Below are 18,273 nucleotides of genomic sequence, written 5' to 3' on the forward strand. Positions count from 1 at the left end.
AGTCCGCCGTCTCTCGAGCGCTTACTAGTCGTTGCTTATGCTGTTAACTATCCCTGCAGTGTCTCCCACTGCCGTCCACATAAACTTCGTTGTGTGATCCTCGTAGCCGGAGCGCGCGCTTCCCGCCACCTAGAATTACTGGAACTTCACTGTGGAAATGCCATTTTGGAGAGGCGATAGGGGGAATTGATTTTAAATATTGTTTTTGCCTCATCAAAGGTCACCAGCCAGTTTATTAACTGATATTCACTGGTATTTGTCAAATTGCAGTGTCGAATGCTTACGTTGTTGAAAACCGCGGCGTTGGAAAGCTTTGATAGGAAGTAAATGTTGGAGCTCTTATTTCTCCACATTAGCAAATGTTCGATGCCTGGCATACTGTTTGGGTTCAAATGAATAGAATAGAAACCCTGCTTTGAAGGAGCAAAGCACTGAAGAGAAACTACACGTAATTAGTGATTACTACGCAATACAGTTTGGCAAGTGCTACCTTAGTAGAATAATCTCGAGGGGCGTGATTAACAGTGCTTGGGTAGGCCAGAGAAGGTTTCCTAGAAGGGAAGATGAAGCTAGTTGCGTGTCGAAGGAATTGTAATTGCTTGTCCCAAGAGTAGAGGGAGGAGAAAAAGGCAATGCAGGAATTTTGGAGTATGTGCTAGGACGGTGGTGCTTTCAGGAAACTTTAGTTCGGAATGAGAAGAAGTAATACGGAGGTAGAGTTGGATGACGTGAATTGGAAACGTAGGTAAAAACGTGGAAAAAGGATGGGGAGGGAAGAAACTAGAAGAGTATCAGGGTAAAGTTATTTTCTAGAATCTAAGCGGGGAAGGAGTGGGGAACGCTAAGAAAGTCTGGTCATCTTGGGCCGGGCGCGGTGGCTCACGCCTGTAATCCCAGCACTTTGGGAGGCCGAGACGAGCGGATCACGAGGGCAGGAGATCGAGACCATCCTGGCTAACACGGTGAAACCCCATCTGTACTAAAAAATACAAAAAACTAGCCGGGCGTGGTGGCGGGCGCCTGTAGTCCCAGCTACTCGGGAGGCTGAGGCAGGAGAATGGCGTGAACCCGGGAGGTGGAGCTTGCAGTGAGCCGAGATCGCGCCACTGCACTCCAGCCCGGGCGACAGAGTGAGACTCTGTCTCAAAACAAACAAACAAAAAAACAACAACAAAAAAGGAAAGCCTGGTCACCTTGGAGAAGTCAGTTTCAGCTTTCGCAGACTTGTTAGAATTTGTAATAATGGGACCAAAAGTATTAACAGTGGAGAAATAAGAGCTGGAGAAACGGGGAAATAAGAGCTCCAACATTTCTGTCAAAGCTTTCCAACGCCGCGGTTTTCAACAACCTACGCATTCAGCAGAATGGGAATTAGAAGTTTGCAGAGAGGTTTGGGGAAGTTAAGGAGAAGTAATGAAAGCAGCAATTTAAGGTTATTCAGGATTAGGTCAGTAAAACAAAAAAGTAAAAGAAACTATTAGAAGTGTCAGCAGATGGATGAGATTTTATAAGAGAAGTGATTAAACTTGGGAGAAGAGGACTTTTCACTGCTCTCAAAAGTTAAGCACTTGAAGACTGAACAAGGAAAAGGAATACTCATACAAATGTTGAGTTGAGTCGGTGCGTGGCTCATGCCTGTAATACCAGCTACTAGGGAGGCTGAGGCAGGAAGATCATTTGAGCCCAACGAGTTCGAGGCTGAAGTGAGCTATGATAGTGCCACTGCTCTTCAGCCTGGGCGACAGAGCGACTCTGTTTCTATAAAATAAAATATTAAATAAACGTTTAATTGAGCTGCGTTATGCCAAGGACACCTAGCTGAGCATTGGCACTGGGATATAGTCAGCTCTTAGTACTTAATATGGTAGCCTTGACAGAAACCCCAAAGACCGTTCATTAGAAGGCATATACATTTTTTTGTGCTAAGCTCAGCTTTAATTGGATTCTAAATATCAAGGGTACACTAAGAGTGTCTAGGATCCTCCACAAATCAAAGTATAACAAGCATAACTCAATCTGCTACATCAAAATGTCTAATTTCGAAGCTACTGTTTCTCAAAACAAAAATGACTAAATTTAGTTGGTTTCTTGGTGCGTAAGAAAAGGTCCTGCTTAGATGTCCCATCAGAAATAAGGCTGCTATTTCCAAAAGCATTGGAAAAGCACTTAGCTTAACAAACAGCTGATCTTAACAGTAGGCAACATTAAAAAAAAACAAAACAAAACTTGTTAAAACTGTACCATGAACTGAAAACACAACTCGTATTCAGATTTCCCCATTGTGAAGATTAACAACTGTTATATTCAGCTGTTTTCAACATTGATAAACCCATATGGAGCTACTTATAAGCACATTGAGATGCTTTACAGGCCAGTATTTTTAACAAGTAGATTAATGAATAACCGTCTTTAGGAAGCCTCAACCCTGTAAATCTCAAATGTGAACAACATGGATAGGGCGATAGGTTTCAGTTAGGTCTAGGTAACATTTATTGAGTAATTGCTCTTGAATTGATAAACTCGACTGGTGGAAAAGGCAGGAAAGCAACTATGATTGGGCGTAGTGAAATTAATTCCATATAGAAGTATGGACAGCATTGCGTTGAAACACACAAGAGTGTCTTTCATGTCAGCCTTGTAATGTTTTCACAGTAACCTTGGTGATTAATGAACTAATCTCTTAATTTGTCTCTCTGACTTTTTAGATAGTTCCTTCGACCAAGCTGCACAGTAGCTCCGTATTAATTTTCCTTAAAAATGTTTTATGGCTATCATACATTTTATAATATTAAATATAAGATTTACTTTTTGAGAATAATAAAATGAATACCTTCATGTATTCATGTACCTCTTTGTGTCTTCCTTCTTCTTCCCACGGCCACCCAGTACCTCATATTTTAAGATTATAATGTATGATATTTATATAGGACTATCTGGCATGCATAGTCCTTAAAGGCACTTTAAGCACTTTTCGTATGTTAACTCATTTAATCCTCACAATAACCTTCTGAGACTGGCATTAATATTTCCTTTTTCAAATGAGCAAAATGAGTCACAGAGCGGTTGAGTCAAAAATCTAGCTAGTAAATGACAGTATCTTAATGGGCTTTGGATTTAATAAGTTTTGTTGTTCATTTGTTTGCCAGATATTATAAACAACACTGTTGTATTCACTCTTATATGCTGTACATGGCAAATGTTTCTCTAGAGTGCAGTTCTCGAAGTATGGTCTCACAACCCTTGGAGATCTCCAAGACCCTCTCCGAGTCTACAAGATCCTTCTGTAATGACCACGTTTGTGGTAGACTAGATCTTCTTTAATATGTCAAACAAAATAACATATCCAACAGAGTGAATGTGGAACTAGATAAGAGAATCCAGCATTCTTTTTTTAAGGCAAACTTTAAAGAGATCTGCAGAAATGTAAAATAGTGCTATTCTTTTCACTAAATTTTTTAGAGTGTAAAGGGGTCCTGAGAGAAAATGTTTCCAAGGGGCAACTCTAGAGCAGTGAATTTTTTTTTTTTTCCAGACCTCAGGCTGGGCTCTGGATTACAACTCAGTAGTGGGTCATGGAATATATACTGTGACTCAACTCATATCATTTTCAAGAAAGAAGAGAGAAAATCGTTCAGCTAATATAACTGAATGAATTATCTGGTTCACAGAGCACGTGCGTCTTCAGCTTTACTCGGTCATACTAAATTGTTTTACCAAGTGATTATACCAACAGCCCTCTTCTGTGTCCTCTTAAATGGATGGTATTGTCCCACTTGTAAATTTTTGCTGTGTGTGTGAAATGATGTCCTATTCTTTTTCTGATTTGTGTGCCTCTTATCATTGGTGAATATGCACCCTGTTTTTTTTGTACCTTTACTTTCTTGTGTGTGTGTTTTCTTCTGTGAAATACCTGTTCGTGTCTTTTGCCTGTTTTTCAATTGGGTTGCCTGTTCTTACTGATTTTCACATATTGTGGATGTTAATTATCAGTTTGTTAAGACTGTTCCAAGGACACGTTGGCTTGTCTTTGATACCTTTTGATTAATAGTTGTTACTTTTAGTGTAAAATTTGTTAGTCTTTTTATAATTAGTGATTTCTGTTTAGGAAATTCTTCCTTTCTCCAAGGCCTTGGTTGTATTCTTCTGTATTTTTTTCCTACATATTTTAAAGTTGGAGACTTTATGTCCTTAATTTACTTGAAATTAATTTGTATGCTGTGAGATAGGGATCCAATTTAATGGTTTTACTTAAAATACACAATTGTCCCCACACTACTTGTTGAAAATTCATCCTTTCTCCAATGGTTTGCAATATGTTCATTTCCATATGCGTATGAGTGTGTTACCTGGCTCTTTATCCCTTTGTTTTATTTGTCTCTCCTACTTAGATACCCGCTGTGGTGGGGGGAGGCATTTACCTCCTTGTTACTCAAGAGAAACATTAGCTATTGTTGGTCCTTTGCTTTTCTTCAGTAGAAATTCTAGAACCTGCTATCGGAATTTTGATTGAGATTTTATTGAATTTCTAGCTTAATTTGGGTATAACTGATATGTTTAGGATATTGACCCTTCTGTCTGAATGTTATGTTACTCCATTTATTTAGAACTTTTACATTTTTCAGTACTTGTATAATTTCATGTCTTGTATATTGTTCAATTTATTTCTAGTTTTTAGTTGCGTGATATATATTTTCATAAGTTGCATTTTCTAATATATAAAATTACTGACTCTTGCATATCTATTTTACCCAGCAACCTTCCAGACTTAATTCTCATAATTGAAGATTTTTTGTTTTTTTCTATTTAGATGGTCATAATCCAAAACTGGGATTCTTCCTTTTCAATCTTAACAGCTGTTATTCTTTTTTTTTTTAATCTTAGTGTGCAGACTAGGAAATGAAATACAATCTTGACTAGAATTGATGTAGATATTTTTGTCTTATTACTGATTTTAAAAGGAATATTTCAAGTTTTCCATCATTAAGTATGTTTGCCATGTTTTCTTGTAAAACTTTGTATTATCATAAGGAAATAAGTTTTTAAAAAAATAATAGCTGGATGTTGAATTTTATTGAATGCTTTTTTACATTTGTTGATGATTGTATTGATTTTTACTTTGAAGCTATTGCATTGATTGCGCTGCTCAGAGCTCTACCTCATGTTTCTCCACCATTGGACCTTGACTTCTCCAATTTTATTTCCTCAACATGTGTACACAAACTCTTTTTTCAGCTAAACTAATGTATTCATTAACCTAGAAATAATTGCCTTTCATACCCATTTCTAGCTTGCCTATTAGAATACATGTCAATCTACAAGACCCAGTATCGATTTCAGCACTAATAAAGACCTTCCTTTACCATACTGATCTGAAGCAATGTTCTATTGAATGCATCTGAATTTAATTTGCACCTAGTCTCTATCACATCCAGTTTAGCAGTTCCCACCTACTCTTTTGTATTTGAGTTTTATCTAGCTAATGTCTTGCAGCTGTGTTGCCTGTTCCACTTATAAAGCAAGTAATATGCATTTTTAAATTATGCTTCATACTTCACACAGTGTCATAAAAAGATGTTCAGTAAATATTTGTTGAATTGTGTGTTCCTAAATGAGATATTTGCCCTAACAACTAAAGGCTGCAGGAAAAGATAGTGATCACATTAAACATTTTGCCTTTAATCCTGAAAGTTTCTCCTTCAATCATGTTTTGTTTGAAATAATTTTTCCTGAGTGCTTAGGGTCATGGAAAGATTAGTGGATTGGGAGTTAGACTTGGGCTCCTTTCTACACAGCCTTCCTATGATATTTGTGCTATTTGTTAAATATAAAGAAGCTCAAAAGCTTTTGATGATCTCTTAAAGGGTTACAGTAACTTTGTTGAAAAGGATAATCTTTTATAAGTGATGTGCAGTTTCCTGTTTGTGGAGGAAATGTGTAGTTAATATTCAACAGATTTATTGAACAGAATAAAACTCCTTTATTAGAACTTAATTTCTCCAGCAAAAATGCTACACCAACTGGGTGTCCTAAAATTATTTTAATTCTGTCACTGCCCAGATGTAGCTCAGACCCCCATACATTAAGGGGCTCCATTTGACAAGACTGCCCGCCCCCAAGTCAAGTCAGAGTTCGCAGAGCATCTGCATTTCTGCTCAGCTGACTACAAATTAAGGGATTCCTGCAACTTTCCAAGAACGGCTCACAGTATTCAGGAAAGACTGTACTTAAGCAATTTCAGTTATATAAAGGACACAACTCAGGAACAGCCAAATGGAGGAGACATAGGGCAAGGTGTGAAAGGGCTTCCATATTCTCTGTGGTACAGCACCTTCCCAGCATATCAGTATGTTCAACAATCTAGAAGCTCCCCAAACCTCATTCCTCATTATTCAGGAGGTTTCATTGAGCTTTCATTACATAGGTACATAATTGAGTAATTTTCCACTGGTCACTGGGCTCAATCTCAGCCCCTTACCTCCCCTGAGGTCAGGGCCTCGGGCTGAAATTTGTAACTCTTACCCACCGCACCTCCCTCCCCCCAACGCACACACACACACAGATGGAGTCTCACTCTGTTGCCCAGGCTGTAGTGCAGTGGCCCAATCTTGGCTCACTGCAACATCCACCTCCTGGGTTCAAGCGATTCTCCTGCCTCGGCTTCCCGAGTAATTGGGATTACAGGGCACGCCACCACACTCGACTCATTGTTTTGTATTTTAGATAGAGCCAGAGTTTCACCATGTTGGCCAGGTTAGTCTTGAACTCCTGACCTCAAGTGATCCACCCAGCTCAGCCTCCTAAAGTGCTGAGATTACAGGCATGAGCCACCGTGTGCCTGGCTGAAATTTGTAACTCTTTATAATCTAGCAGTTGGTTTTGCTGGCAACCAGCTCCCAGAAGATACCTTCAAACCTGAAGCTATCTAGGTGCCCTACCTTGAGTCCCCTCATCAGCCTAACAAGGACACCCTATCACTTAAGAAATTCTAGGAGTTTTTGAATCTCTGTCTGAAACCAAGGACAAAAGACTAAATATATTTTTTATTATACCACAGGGCATACAGATAATAAAAATGTATACGTCATGAGGAGTGATATAAAATAGTAAAGGGCAAACCCACTAACATATAAAATGTAGAACAGAGGTAGTTCCATTTTGGGAACTAGTTTATTAGTTAATCACATAATTAATGGGATTCTCCTTACTGGGCACAGGGTGGTCGGCAAGTCACTTAATATTTTTGAATATTAAATGATAGGATTCTGGTGGGTTGTAAATAACCAATGAAAACTTGAGGTTCTCTGTGACTTTTAAGCTATGCAATAATTCAGGATGCTTTGCAAGACCTTTGACCGTATTATAAAGAATTGAAAACTCATCCTGTTTTCCAGTTACCTCTAAAACCAGATGCCAATTTGCCATTAAGTTTGGAAAATGACAAATTAAGAAAGTAGTCTTTGTTATATATGAACATACTATAGTAGACTTAGCACTTATTTGAGTACTACTTTTAAGACTTGGCCCTACCCTCCTAAGCTCTTTGTCCCCACTTTTGATTTTCATAGCCATAGTGTGTTTTATATTTATATAAATAGAAAATCTTTTATATTTGCTTTCTTAAATCAACTGGAAATTTGCATGATTTTTAACATGGAAGTAAAATCTTTAATTTTTAAGTAAGATTTAAATACAGTGCAGATATTTCGATAACCTTTGTTTCAGGAGATTGTTTACTGTTTTAAATATTCATTGTGCTCTTGTACTTTTACGAACACGGATTATTCTGGTAAATTTAAGTTTTCAAAGGTAAGAATTGAAAAACATAGTTTGCTGTGGCGGTTTGAGGAAGGAAAGTGGATGTCTGAACATTTTGAACAGTTAGCAGTCATATTTTCCACCTTAGCCCTCAGCTTCTTAGTTACTTCCACCAGTCTGGGACCATCTGTCAATAGGAAGTTGCCTACAACAAATAAAACTCCACAGTTAGCATCCTCTGGGTTGAAATTATTATGTGGAATCCTAAATTTAACAGAATCTCATTCATGACAGAATGGTGTACTGTGGAAATAAAGTTTTATATTTGAGTGTTTGATGGGCCTTAATGTTTTCTAATTATTTTCTTTTTTGTTAATTAAATGTATATTATTTGAGGCAGGGACAGTGCCTTATTTTCTTTCTGGAGTTTTGAATACTCTAAATACAAGTAGTAGTTTATTGATGGGGAATAGAGTAATTCAGTCATTTGTAGCAATTTCTGGTCCTGTAAAAATAATGTATTTATTTTTCTGAATGTATATTTCACGGTATGTATTTTTAACTACAGTATTTGCATTCATTGTATCGTGTAAGTATTTCTGCACAGCATTTGTATTCAAGTTGTATGAACATTATTTTCTTTTGTAGTGTCTGGCTTATGGCTATATTTAGACTAATATGAAACACTTTAAAAGTTGTATTTCTTTATTGATTGAATTCTGTTGTTTCTAGTCAGTGGATTTTTTTCTCTTGTCTGTATGGACAGTCTAGTTCTCAGTCATAAATATTTGTGGTTTAAATTGGCTATTTGTGGTTCACACTTTTGAAAGGTAATTTGTGTCTTTATTTTTTAGAACATCTTAGCTGAGCCATCAAGGTCTAATGGAAGCGTGGTTCGGCATTCTTCATCTCCATATGTAGTATATCCTTCGGATAAGCCTTTCCTTAATAGTGATCTACGACGCTCCCCAAGTAAGCCTACACTTGCCTATCCAGAAAGCAACAGCAGAGGTAATCGAGCCTAACGAAATAGATGTTATTTATGTTTTCTTGCTGCTTTAAAATTCTTAACTTTGTCTCCATTATTTTGCAATTAGAGGAAAATATATTTCCCCTTTGTTTCCAGTTGTTAGCCACCACAAAATATTATGCTTCCTTGTATTCCTTATGTTGATTGTTGAACATCATCATCCACCACATTACTGATGCTAAAACACTTTGAGTCATCAGTGACTGCTCTGTAATCCCCACTATTAGTCCAGAATGAAGACCTTTTTTGCTTCTGAAATATACCAAAAGCATACTGGTTTTTCTGCCTTTTTGTGTTCCCATTGCTTTGGTTCAGGCTTTCATCATCTGTAGCCCAGATGTTCATAATACCTTCTTCATTAATCTCCCTGCCTATTTTCTCCTCCTCATCCCCAGTTAACAACATTTCTGTCATTTGTCATTATCCATCATCTCTCCCACAAAATTAAAGTTTTCGCATCTCTTTGTAGCTTACATAATAAAATCTTAATTTTTCATAACCTAGACCCTATCTGCCTCACCAACTTCATCCCTAACTTGTCTTCCATTTTTTCCTTTCCCATCCTTTGCTCTGGCTACTTTGAAATACATTTGTTCCTGGAACCTGCCATCTGTATTAGTTTTCTTGTTGCCTTAACAAATTACCATGAACTTAGCTTTGAATATTTGTCATCTCAGTTTTCTGTCGGTTGGAAATCTGCGTAGGCTCATCTGGGTCTTCTGTTTAGAGCTTTACAAGGCTGAAATCAAGGTGTTGCTTGGGGCTCTGTTCTTTACTCGAGGCTCTGGGGAAGATCTGCTTCCAAGCTCATTTAAGATTCCTAGCTAAATTCAGTTCCTTGTCATTGCAGTACTGAGATTCTGTTGCCTTGTAGACTCTTACTTGGGGACAGTCTTTGCTCCTAGAAACTGTCCTTGTTCCTTTATGTTTTCCTTATGGTCTCCTACAGTAACAGTAGGTAAGGTCTCTTATGTTTCTCTTTTTTTTTGTTGTTTGAGACAGAGTCCCGTTCTGTCGCCAGGCTAGAGGGCAGTGGCGCAATCTGGGCTCGCTACAACCTCCGCCTCCTGGGTTCAATCTATTCTCCTACCTTAGCCTCCTGAGTAGCTGGGACTACAGGCGCGCACCACCACGCCCAGCTAGTTTTTGTATTTTTACTAGGGACGAGGTTTCACTATGTTGGCCAAGATGGTCTCAATCTCTTGACCTCGTGATCCACCTGCCTCGGCCTCCCAGAGTGCCGGGATTACAGGTGTGAGCCACCGCGCCCAGCCAAGTCCCTTATGTTTCAGATCTCTGAGTTCTGCTGTTACATTTCTCTAACAGCTGGAGAAAATTTTCTGGTCATGTTATTAGATTGGACCCACTCAGATAATGAAAAGATGGTTTTGATATTAAATTTGTTAATCATCGATGTTTCTTCATCTGTATCTTTTAAAATACACCCACATTATACTTTGTGTATGTGTGAAGTTTAAATGAAATGTCTTTGCTTTATTTGGGATGCAACGGCATTTCCTTTTTTTAAAAGTTATGTTTAATCACTAATACTGCAACAATTACATGTGTTGATGATTCTCTAGGTAAAAGAAATGTTATATTTTTGGCATCGTAGGCTAAACAGGCATTTGTAAATTAGTTGAGGAACTTTTTTTGTTTCAGTTGGGGTATGTATTGTAAGTATCCTAAAAATCTTAGAATGAACCTCTTCTGTAAACTGGACTGATTGTACAGTAAAATACCAAGTAGGTAATGATGTCCAAATACCAGTTTAAATCCTAACCTATAATAGGTACTGAAAAGTGTTTGTGGAAATAAATGTGACTAAATAGTGTGAAGTCTTTTAAGAATTTTAGTACTCTATAATTGCTAACCTAGAAGCCTCTTTATTGCAAGATACTGTGTCTCGATGATAATGAAAATTTTTAATTAATGGTTAAAGCAGTTGATAAAGTTCTATACATCAGAGTATAGCAGGTTGGCAATTTAAGAAAATTAAGTTGCATGACATTCAAACATCGTAGATTTAAAAAGCAAAAGAAGTAACTGAAGCCCACAATAGAGCAAAAAAAATCAGTTTCAGGAAGTTTCTTATTCAAAAATAAGCACAAAACAAAATATCTGTTTACAAAGTTCTAACAGGAACACAAAATCTAAGAATTTAGTATTAATCCTTCAACTACAATATTGTATCTAGTTCTGATCTTTACACCCATGAAAAGAAACTTAAAAAGTTCAAAGAATGACAAATTACTAACAAAGAATAAAAAAATAAAGAAGGCAGATTTATTCACAGAGAATCAGAAAAATTTTAGCACAGCGTGTTACTAATAGAGCTAAATTCTGCTTGAGTGCAACATCAGTGGTTTTAAGGAATAAAAGAGAAGTGGGAGAAGCAGGGAGGAGATGGAGAGGAGAAATAAACAAGATGAAAAGTAACCTTCAAGACAGTAAATAAGCTTTTATGCCTTTAGAGCATGATGGTGTGAACTGTTTAAGCAGTGTCCCAGAATAATCATTAAAATCCATTATCCTTTTATAGTGTGTGTTAATCCAGTGATACTTTCCAAATGGGAAGGAAAGACACAGAAATCACCATCTCCTTCTCACCCAGAAAAAAGTAAAGGCTGTGAGATACGAACAAAGACCAAGAGAGTTCAGAAAAGATATTTGGGGGGAACAGGGATAAGTGTGTGTTGGGGAAGTTAGAGGAGAGGAAGACCTCTCAGAGGAAAAACGAAATAGTAGATAGTCTGAGCTTTAAAGAATGAGTATGGTTCTATAAGAAGAAAAGTTCAATAAGAGTACAGCATGTGAAAGGTTTGTATACTCGACATGATTTTTTTTTTTTTTTTTGAGACAGTCTCGCTCTCTCGCCCAGGCTGGAGTGCAGTGGCGTGATCTTGGCTCACTGCAACCTCTGCCTTCCAGGTTCGAGCTGTTCTCCTGCCTCAGCCTCCCGAGTAGCTGGGATTACAGACACATACCACCATGCCTGGCTAATTTTTGTATTTTTAGTGGAGACAGGGTTTCACCATGTTGGCCAGGATGGTCTCGATTTCTTGACCTTGTGATCCACCCGCCTCAGCCTCCCAAAGTGCTGGGATTACAGGTGTGAGCCACTGTGCCTGGCAAACCTGACATGATTTTTATTGGTTCATCAAGGACATTGTGGCTTAGTTTTTTCTTACTGGGAATTTATGACAGTGAAGAATACATTCCTAAAATAATAGTTGAGTGTTACTACCTTGATTTGAGCTAAAATTAGGAATTTTACCCAACATTGCTTTTGCATCATTGTTGGCAAACTTCAACACAGTGAAAAAAGCGAAGTCTTACTGTTAATAGTATAATGAAAATAGTATTGACCTCACAGGCCCTGGGAAAGGCCTCATGAGCCCTGCCCTCAATGTGCCTATGCCCCACATTTTGAGAACCACTGTAATCAAGGATATGAGTACATCCAGAGTAGTCGTAGTATTTTATTCATGTAAATACTTTTTAAAATCAGATATGAGAAGAATGTAGATAGCAGCATTTGTTCCACAATCTAGATGATAGCTCCTTGAGGCCAAAGACTGTCTTCACACCTTGCAGAGTTCTTTACACATCATAGTGGTCTATATGCTTGATGGACTCAGGTTTACATCAGAAGTAAGTCTAAACTGAAACAACGAGACAGGAGACTGATTAAGGAAGGATTTATGCATATTTTGTTGTGGGGAATGAGGAAGATGGAGAAGTGTTTGAGTCTAAGATTTCTAGTGTAGATGATTAGTGGTATGATTAGGACAGATCACAGAAAAAAGCATACTTAGAGGAATTGATATAATTTTGGCTGTATCAAATTTGAGATGCCTGTGAATTAGATGGAGATGAATACTAAGCAAATGAAAATAAAGTCTGAAGTGTAATAGAGAATGCTACACTAATGAACTCAGACATCATCAAAGATACAGTAGTGGATGAAGCCTATGAGTATAGAGGGGTTTCTCCAGAAAAAGAAAGTAGAGGGAGAAAAGGACTTTGGAAACTACCACTGTGTGTAAACAGTAAACTAAAAAGTAGGAAAAGTTAGAAAGGTGGAGAACTACCAAGACAGCAATATTGGAGAAATCAAAGATGCATATTACAGATCTGGGTACCCCCCCCTTAATCTACAACAACATAAACCTGTGTTTATGTTAATGACAGAAATGTCCCAAGCAATAAATAGACCCAGCTGGACTTGAAGAACATTAGGGATTCAAACATGGCTAGCACTTTCCATCTTTTTTTTTTTTTCCCAGCTTGTAACTAGCTTCATTTTTTCTAGCTACAAAGGAGCTTTTTCTTTGCCTAGCAGGAAACATTACTAACAATTACTGAGTTTTAAGTTGAACCAGTTCTGGCTTTGACGTTTCAGACAAAAGTCCCAAGAAGACAAGCATTGTCTGGGTTTCAGTGTGTGTCACTTGTGGATCAGTTAGATTTGTCAAAGGATAATAAAGTTGTAGGTATAGCCATGTTGAGGTAAGGGGAAACTCCCAGAAAAACAGGTATATAAGTCAGGCAAACAGTTCCAAAGATGTGTGCTATACTTCATACAGCAAAATATAAGAAAAATTCACGGAAACGGAATTAGGAAATACAAAATATAATGAAAAATTTGAAATTTATTAGGTATGACAAATATGATAACTCAAAAGCCAATATATGCTTTTTAAGTAAAACCTGAAATAAAATGAAACATAAAAAATAGCTGACAAAGGTGTTTACTATCATACAAATAAAAACGATTGATGACAGTACTATTGCCAAACAGAATAGTATAGACAGAGAGCAGCTTCATGTAATACTAAATAAAAATAAATAATACCTAGTTTAAAAGTGAGAAGGAGAAATACCCAAGTACAGAAATAAAATGAATTTCAAGCCAGGACAGTAAGGGTGAAACTAAAGCCAAAACCCTTAGGGACAGTATTAGGAATCTTGGCATTAGGTATAACCCTTAAATGTTGGGGTACAGTAGCAGAGATGATGGAATTTTAAATGTGAGTAGGGACTGGAGAACAAAGCTCTAGGCGCCCATGAGGCAACTTCTGGAATACTTTGAAAAGCTGGATGTGATGAGAGTTGTCAAAGCAGAACTGGAACACTGCAGCCCGTGGTCTCAGGAAGAGACTGGATTAAAAAAGTCACCTCTGTTAAGTAAACCCAAGCCAATTTTATCTGCTCACTGAGGTGCATATGTGAAGACTTGAATACGTAATGAGAGCTATACAATGTTAATGAAAATACTTAATATTATAAATTGCATTTAAAGTGTGCTCATATATAAATACATATGACATAGTAAAGGGCAATCTCACATATGAAAGCATTTTAAAAATGTATAGGATTTCAATAAAATGTTTATAATTACTACACCTAGATGGTAAGATTATGGGTGTGTTTTTTTTTCCTTTTCAGTCATGTGTTTTCTGAATTATCCTCTGCATTTATTCAGTAATTTTTTAAAAAAGAAAACAATAAAACATTACACTTTTAAACAGGGATATAAAGCCATTCAGGAATACATGAAAGCGCACACCCCAGCATAACCCTGTGATATTACAGTTGCTGAAATAAAGAACAAAAATGAAATGTTCAGCCAGTTTCAATAATAAATATAAATGCAGAAATAAAATGATAGCAAAATTGTGTACTGTTGGGTATAATTTAATGAAGGAGTGCAAAAAATGTTTGATATTGCAAAGTCTTTAGTAAATTTGCCTGTGGTTCAGAAGAGGTTAAGAAAACTCAATGGATATTAAAGGACATTTAAAATTTTATTGTCCTGTTGTATTTATCTGATTATTGCAGGTATATAAAAGAATTGTTCCCTTTAGTATTAATCTTATACCTAGGCTGCTTCTCTTTTACTTCTAAGTGTGTTTTCAGTTGATTTTTCAGTTTCTACCTCTGTATGTGTCTGTTTCATGTCTGCATTTTTTCTAGTTAGATTGTAGTCTCATTGCATACCAGCAAGAATAAGCTGACTGCAATAAAATGTATTAGTCTCCTGTTTGAGGCTTGTCATATCCTAGGCACTGAAAAATTTGGCAAAGGAATAAATTATGTTAATAAATGGTTAAGAGGACTCAATGCTTCAAAGATGGCAGCTCTCCCTACGTATTGTATAGTTTAAATTAGTGTTTGGCAAAATGATTCTGAATGATTACTGGAAACATTTTAAGATTTATGTAATATAGGTGACTGGCAGAATCAGTGTTTATGAAATTTTAGTAATTGACATACTGGCACTAATTCCCTAGTATTATTTAAAGAATCCGGAATAGAAGAAAGATCTGAAACTGTCTTAGGGTGTGTATGTAACAGAATTACAGTATCTAATATGTATGTGTGTGAATTTAGTGTATGATCAATTTGACATTTCAAGTTTCTCTTTAAATGCAAAAACACTTTTTCTATGACTTAACAAATGTAAACATATGAAACTCTAAATACAATTTTAAAAATACAAAGTTTATCTGATCTGGTGGTTGGGAAGAACTTTCTAAGTATATAAAGAAAGAAAATATGATGGGAGGAAACACCACGCCCAAGACTCTGTTGTTAAAGCACTGATGACTTCTGACCCAATCATAAAGGTGACAGCAAAACCAGCTTACTTTTCAGAGTTCAAAAGAACCATCCTGTAATCTGTAAGATATTTGAGAAAAAGTCCTAGTCTTAAGTTCATTTTCTTCAAGTTCTTTTTGGAAGTAAGCTGGGTATAACTAATAGAGAAATAAAGAACAACTCGGTCTGGTTCCAAAATGGCCGAATAGGAACAGCTCCAGTCTCCAGCTCCCAGCGTGAGTGACACAGAAGATGGGTGATTTCTGCATTTCTAACTGAGATACCGGGTTCATCTCACTGGGGCTTGTCGGACAGTGGGTGCAGTCCATGGAGTGTGAGCCGCAGCAGGGCGGGGCGTTGTCTCACCCAGGAAGCACAAGGGGTTGGGGAATTCCCTTTCCTAGCCAAAGGAAGCCGTGACAGATGGTACCTGGAAAATCGGGACACTCCCACCCTAATACTGCACTTTTCCAACAGTTTTAGCAAATGGCATACCAAGAGATTACATCCTGCGCCTGGCTCGGGGGGTCCCATGCCCACGGAGCCTCACTCACTGCTAGCACAGCAGTCTGACATGGAACTGCAAGGCGGCATTGAGGCTGGGGGAGGGGCTCCCACCATTGCTGAGGCTTGAGTAGGTAAACAAAGCGGCCGGGAAACTCGAACTGAATGGAGCCCAACGCAGCTCAAAGAGGCCTGCTTGCCTCTGTAGACTCCACCTCTATGGAGTTCATCTATGGGTAGGCCATAGATGAACAAAAGGCAGCAGAAACTTCGTCCCTGACAGCTTTGAAGAGAGTAGCGGTTCTCCCAGCATGGAGTTTGAGATCTGAGAACGGACCGACTGCCTCCTCAAGTGGGTCCCTGATCCCCGAGTAGCCTAACTGGGAGACACCTCCCGGTAGGGGCCAACTGACACCTCATACGGCTGGGTGCCCTTCTGACATGAAGCTTCCAGAAGAAGGATCAGGAAGCAACATCTACCGTTCTGCAATATTTGCTGTTCTACAGCCTCCGTTGGTGATACCCAGGCAAACGGTCTGGAGTGAATCTCCAGCAAACTCCAACAGACCTGCAGCTGAGGGTCTGACTGTTAGAAGAAAACTAAAACAGAAAGAACATCTACACCAAAACCCCATCTGCACGTCACCATCATCAAAGACCAAAGGTAGATCCACAAAGATGGGGAGAAACCAAAACAGAAAAGCTGAAAATTCTAAAATCAGAGTTTCTTTTCTCCTCCAAAGGAAAGCAGCTCCTCGCCAGCAATGGAAGAAAGCTGGACAGAGAATGACTTTGATGAGTTAAGAGAAGAAAGCTTCAGACGATCGGTAATAACAAACCTCTCCGAGCTAAAGGAGGATGTTTGAACCCATCGCAAATAAGCTAAAAACCTTAAAAAAAGATTAGATGAATGGCTGACTAGAATAAACAGCATAGAGAAGACCGTAAATGACCCGATGGAGCTGAAAACCATGGCATGAGAACTATGTGGCGCATGCACAAGCTTCAGTAGCTGATTCAATCAAGCGGAAGAAAAGGGTATCAGTGATTGAGGATCAAATGAATGAAATGAAGCGAGAAGAGAAGTTTAGAGAAAAAAGAGTAAAAAGAAATGAACAAAACCTCCAAGAAACATGGGACTATGTGAAAAAACCAAATCTACCTCTTGATTGGTGTACCTGAAAGTGACGGGGAGAATGGAACCAAGTTGGAAAACACTCTTCAGGATGTTATCCAGGAGGACTTCCCCAATCTAGCAAGGCAGGCCAACATTCTAATTCAGGAAATACAGAGAACGCCACAGAGATACTTCTCGAGAAGAGCAACTCCAAGACACATAATTGTCAGATTCACCAAAGTTCAAATGAAGGAAAAAATATTAAGGGCAGCCAGAGAGAAAGATGAGGTTACCCACAAAGGGAAGCCCATCAGCCTAACAGCGGATCTCTCTGCAGAAATTCTATAAGCCAGAAGACAGTGGGGACCAATATTCAACATAGTTAAAGAGAAGAATTTTCAACCCAGAATTTCATGTCCAGCTAAACTAAGCTTCATAAGTTAAGGAAGGAGAAATAAAATCCTTTACAGACAAGAAAATGCTGAGAGATTTTGTCACCACCAGGCCTGCCTTAAAAGAGCTCCTGAAGGAAGCACTAAACATGGAAAGGAACAACCAGTACCAGCCACTGCAAAAACATGCCAAATTGGTGCTAGGAAGAAACTGCGGCAACTAATGAGCAAAATAACCAGCTAACATCATAATGACAGGATCAGACTTACACATAACGATATTAACCTTAAATGCAAGTGGGCTAAATGCTCCAATTAAAAGACACAGACTGGCAAATTGGATAAAGAGTCAAGACCCATCAGTGTGCTGTATTCAGGAGACCCATCTCACGTGCAGAGACACACATAGGCTCAAAATAAAGGGATGGAGGAAGATCTACCAAGCAAATGGAAAACAAAAGCAGGGGTTGCAATCCTAGTCTCTGATAAAGCAAACTTTAAACCAACAAAGATCAAAAGAGACAAGACGATTACACAATGGTAAAGGGATCAATTCAACAAGAAGAGTTAACTATCCAAAATATATATGTGCCAAATACAGGAGCACCCAGATTCATAAAGCAAGCCCTTAGAGACCTATAAAGAGACTTAGACTCCCACACAATAGTAATGGGAGCCTTTAACACCCTACTATCAACATTAGACACATCGAGACAAAGTTAACAAGGATATCCAGGACTTTACCTAAGCTCTGCTCGAAGTGGACCCAATAGACATCTACAGAACTGTCGACCCCAAATCAACAGAATATACATTCTTAGCACCACATCACACTTATTCCAAAATTGACCACATAGTTGGAAGTAAAGCAC

At 38.1% G+C, this 18,273-nt stretch overlaps 1 protein-coding gene across 2 annotated transcripts in view; it reads left to right on the top strand.

The window, feature by feature from the left end:
* The window catches only part of CEP57 (centrosomal protein 57), a 42,055-nt gene that overhangs the window by 1,317 nt on the left and 22,465 nt on the right, over positions 1-18,273 (top strand). For both annotated transcript variants that reach the window (XM_025355274.1, XM_025355276.1), the window contains exon 2: positions 8,610-8,766. In XM_025355274.1, the coding sequence (XP_025211059.1) occupies positions 8,610-8,766 (157 nt within the window). The remainder of the gene's footprint in view (positions 1-8,609; positions 8,767-18,273) is intronic.

The sequence above is a fragment of the Theropithecus gelada genome, chromosome 14 (genome assembly GCF_003255815.1).
Source record: "Theropithecus gelada isolate Dixy chromosome 14, Tgel_1.0, whole genome shotgun sequence".
NCBI classification, from domain to species: Eukaryota; Metazoa; Chordata; class Mammalia; order Primates; family Cercopithecidae; genus Theropithecus; species Theropithecus gelada.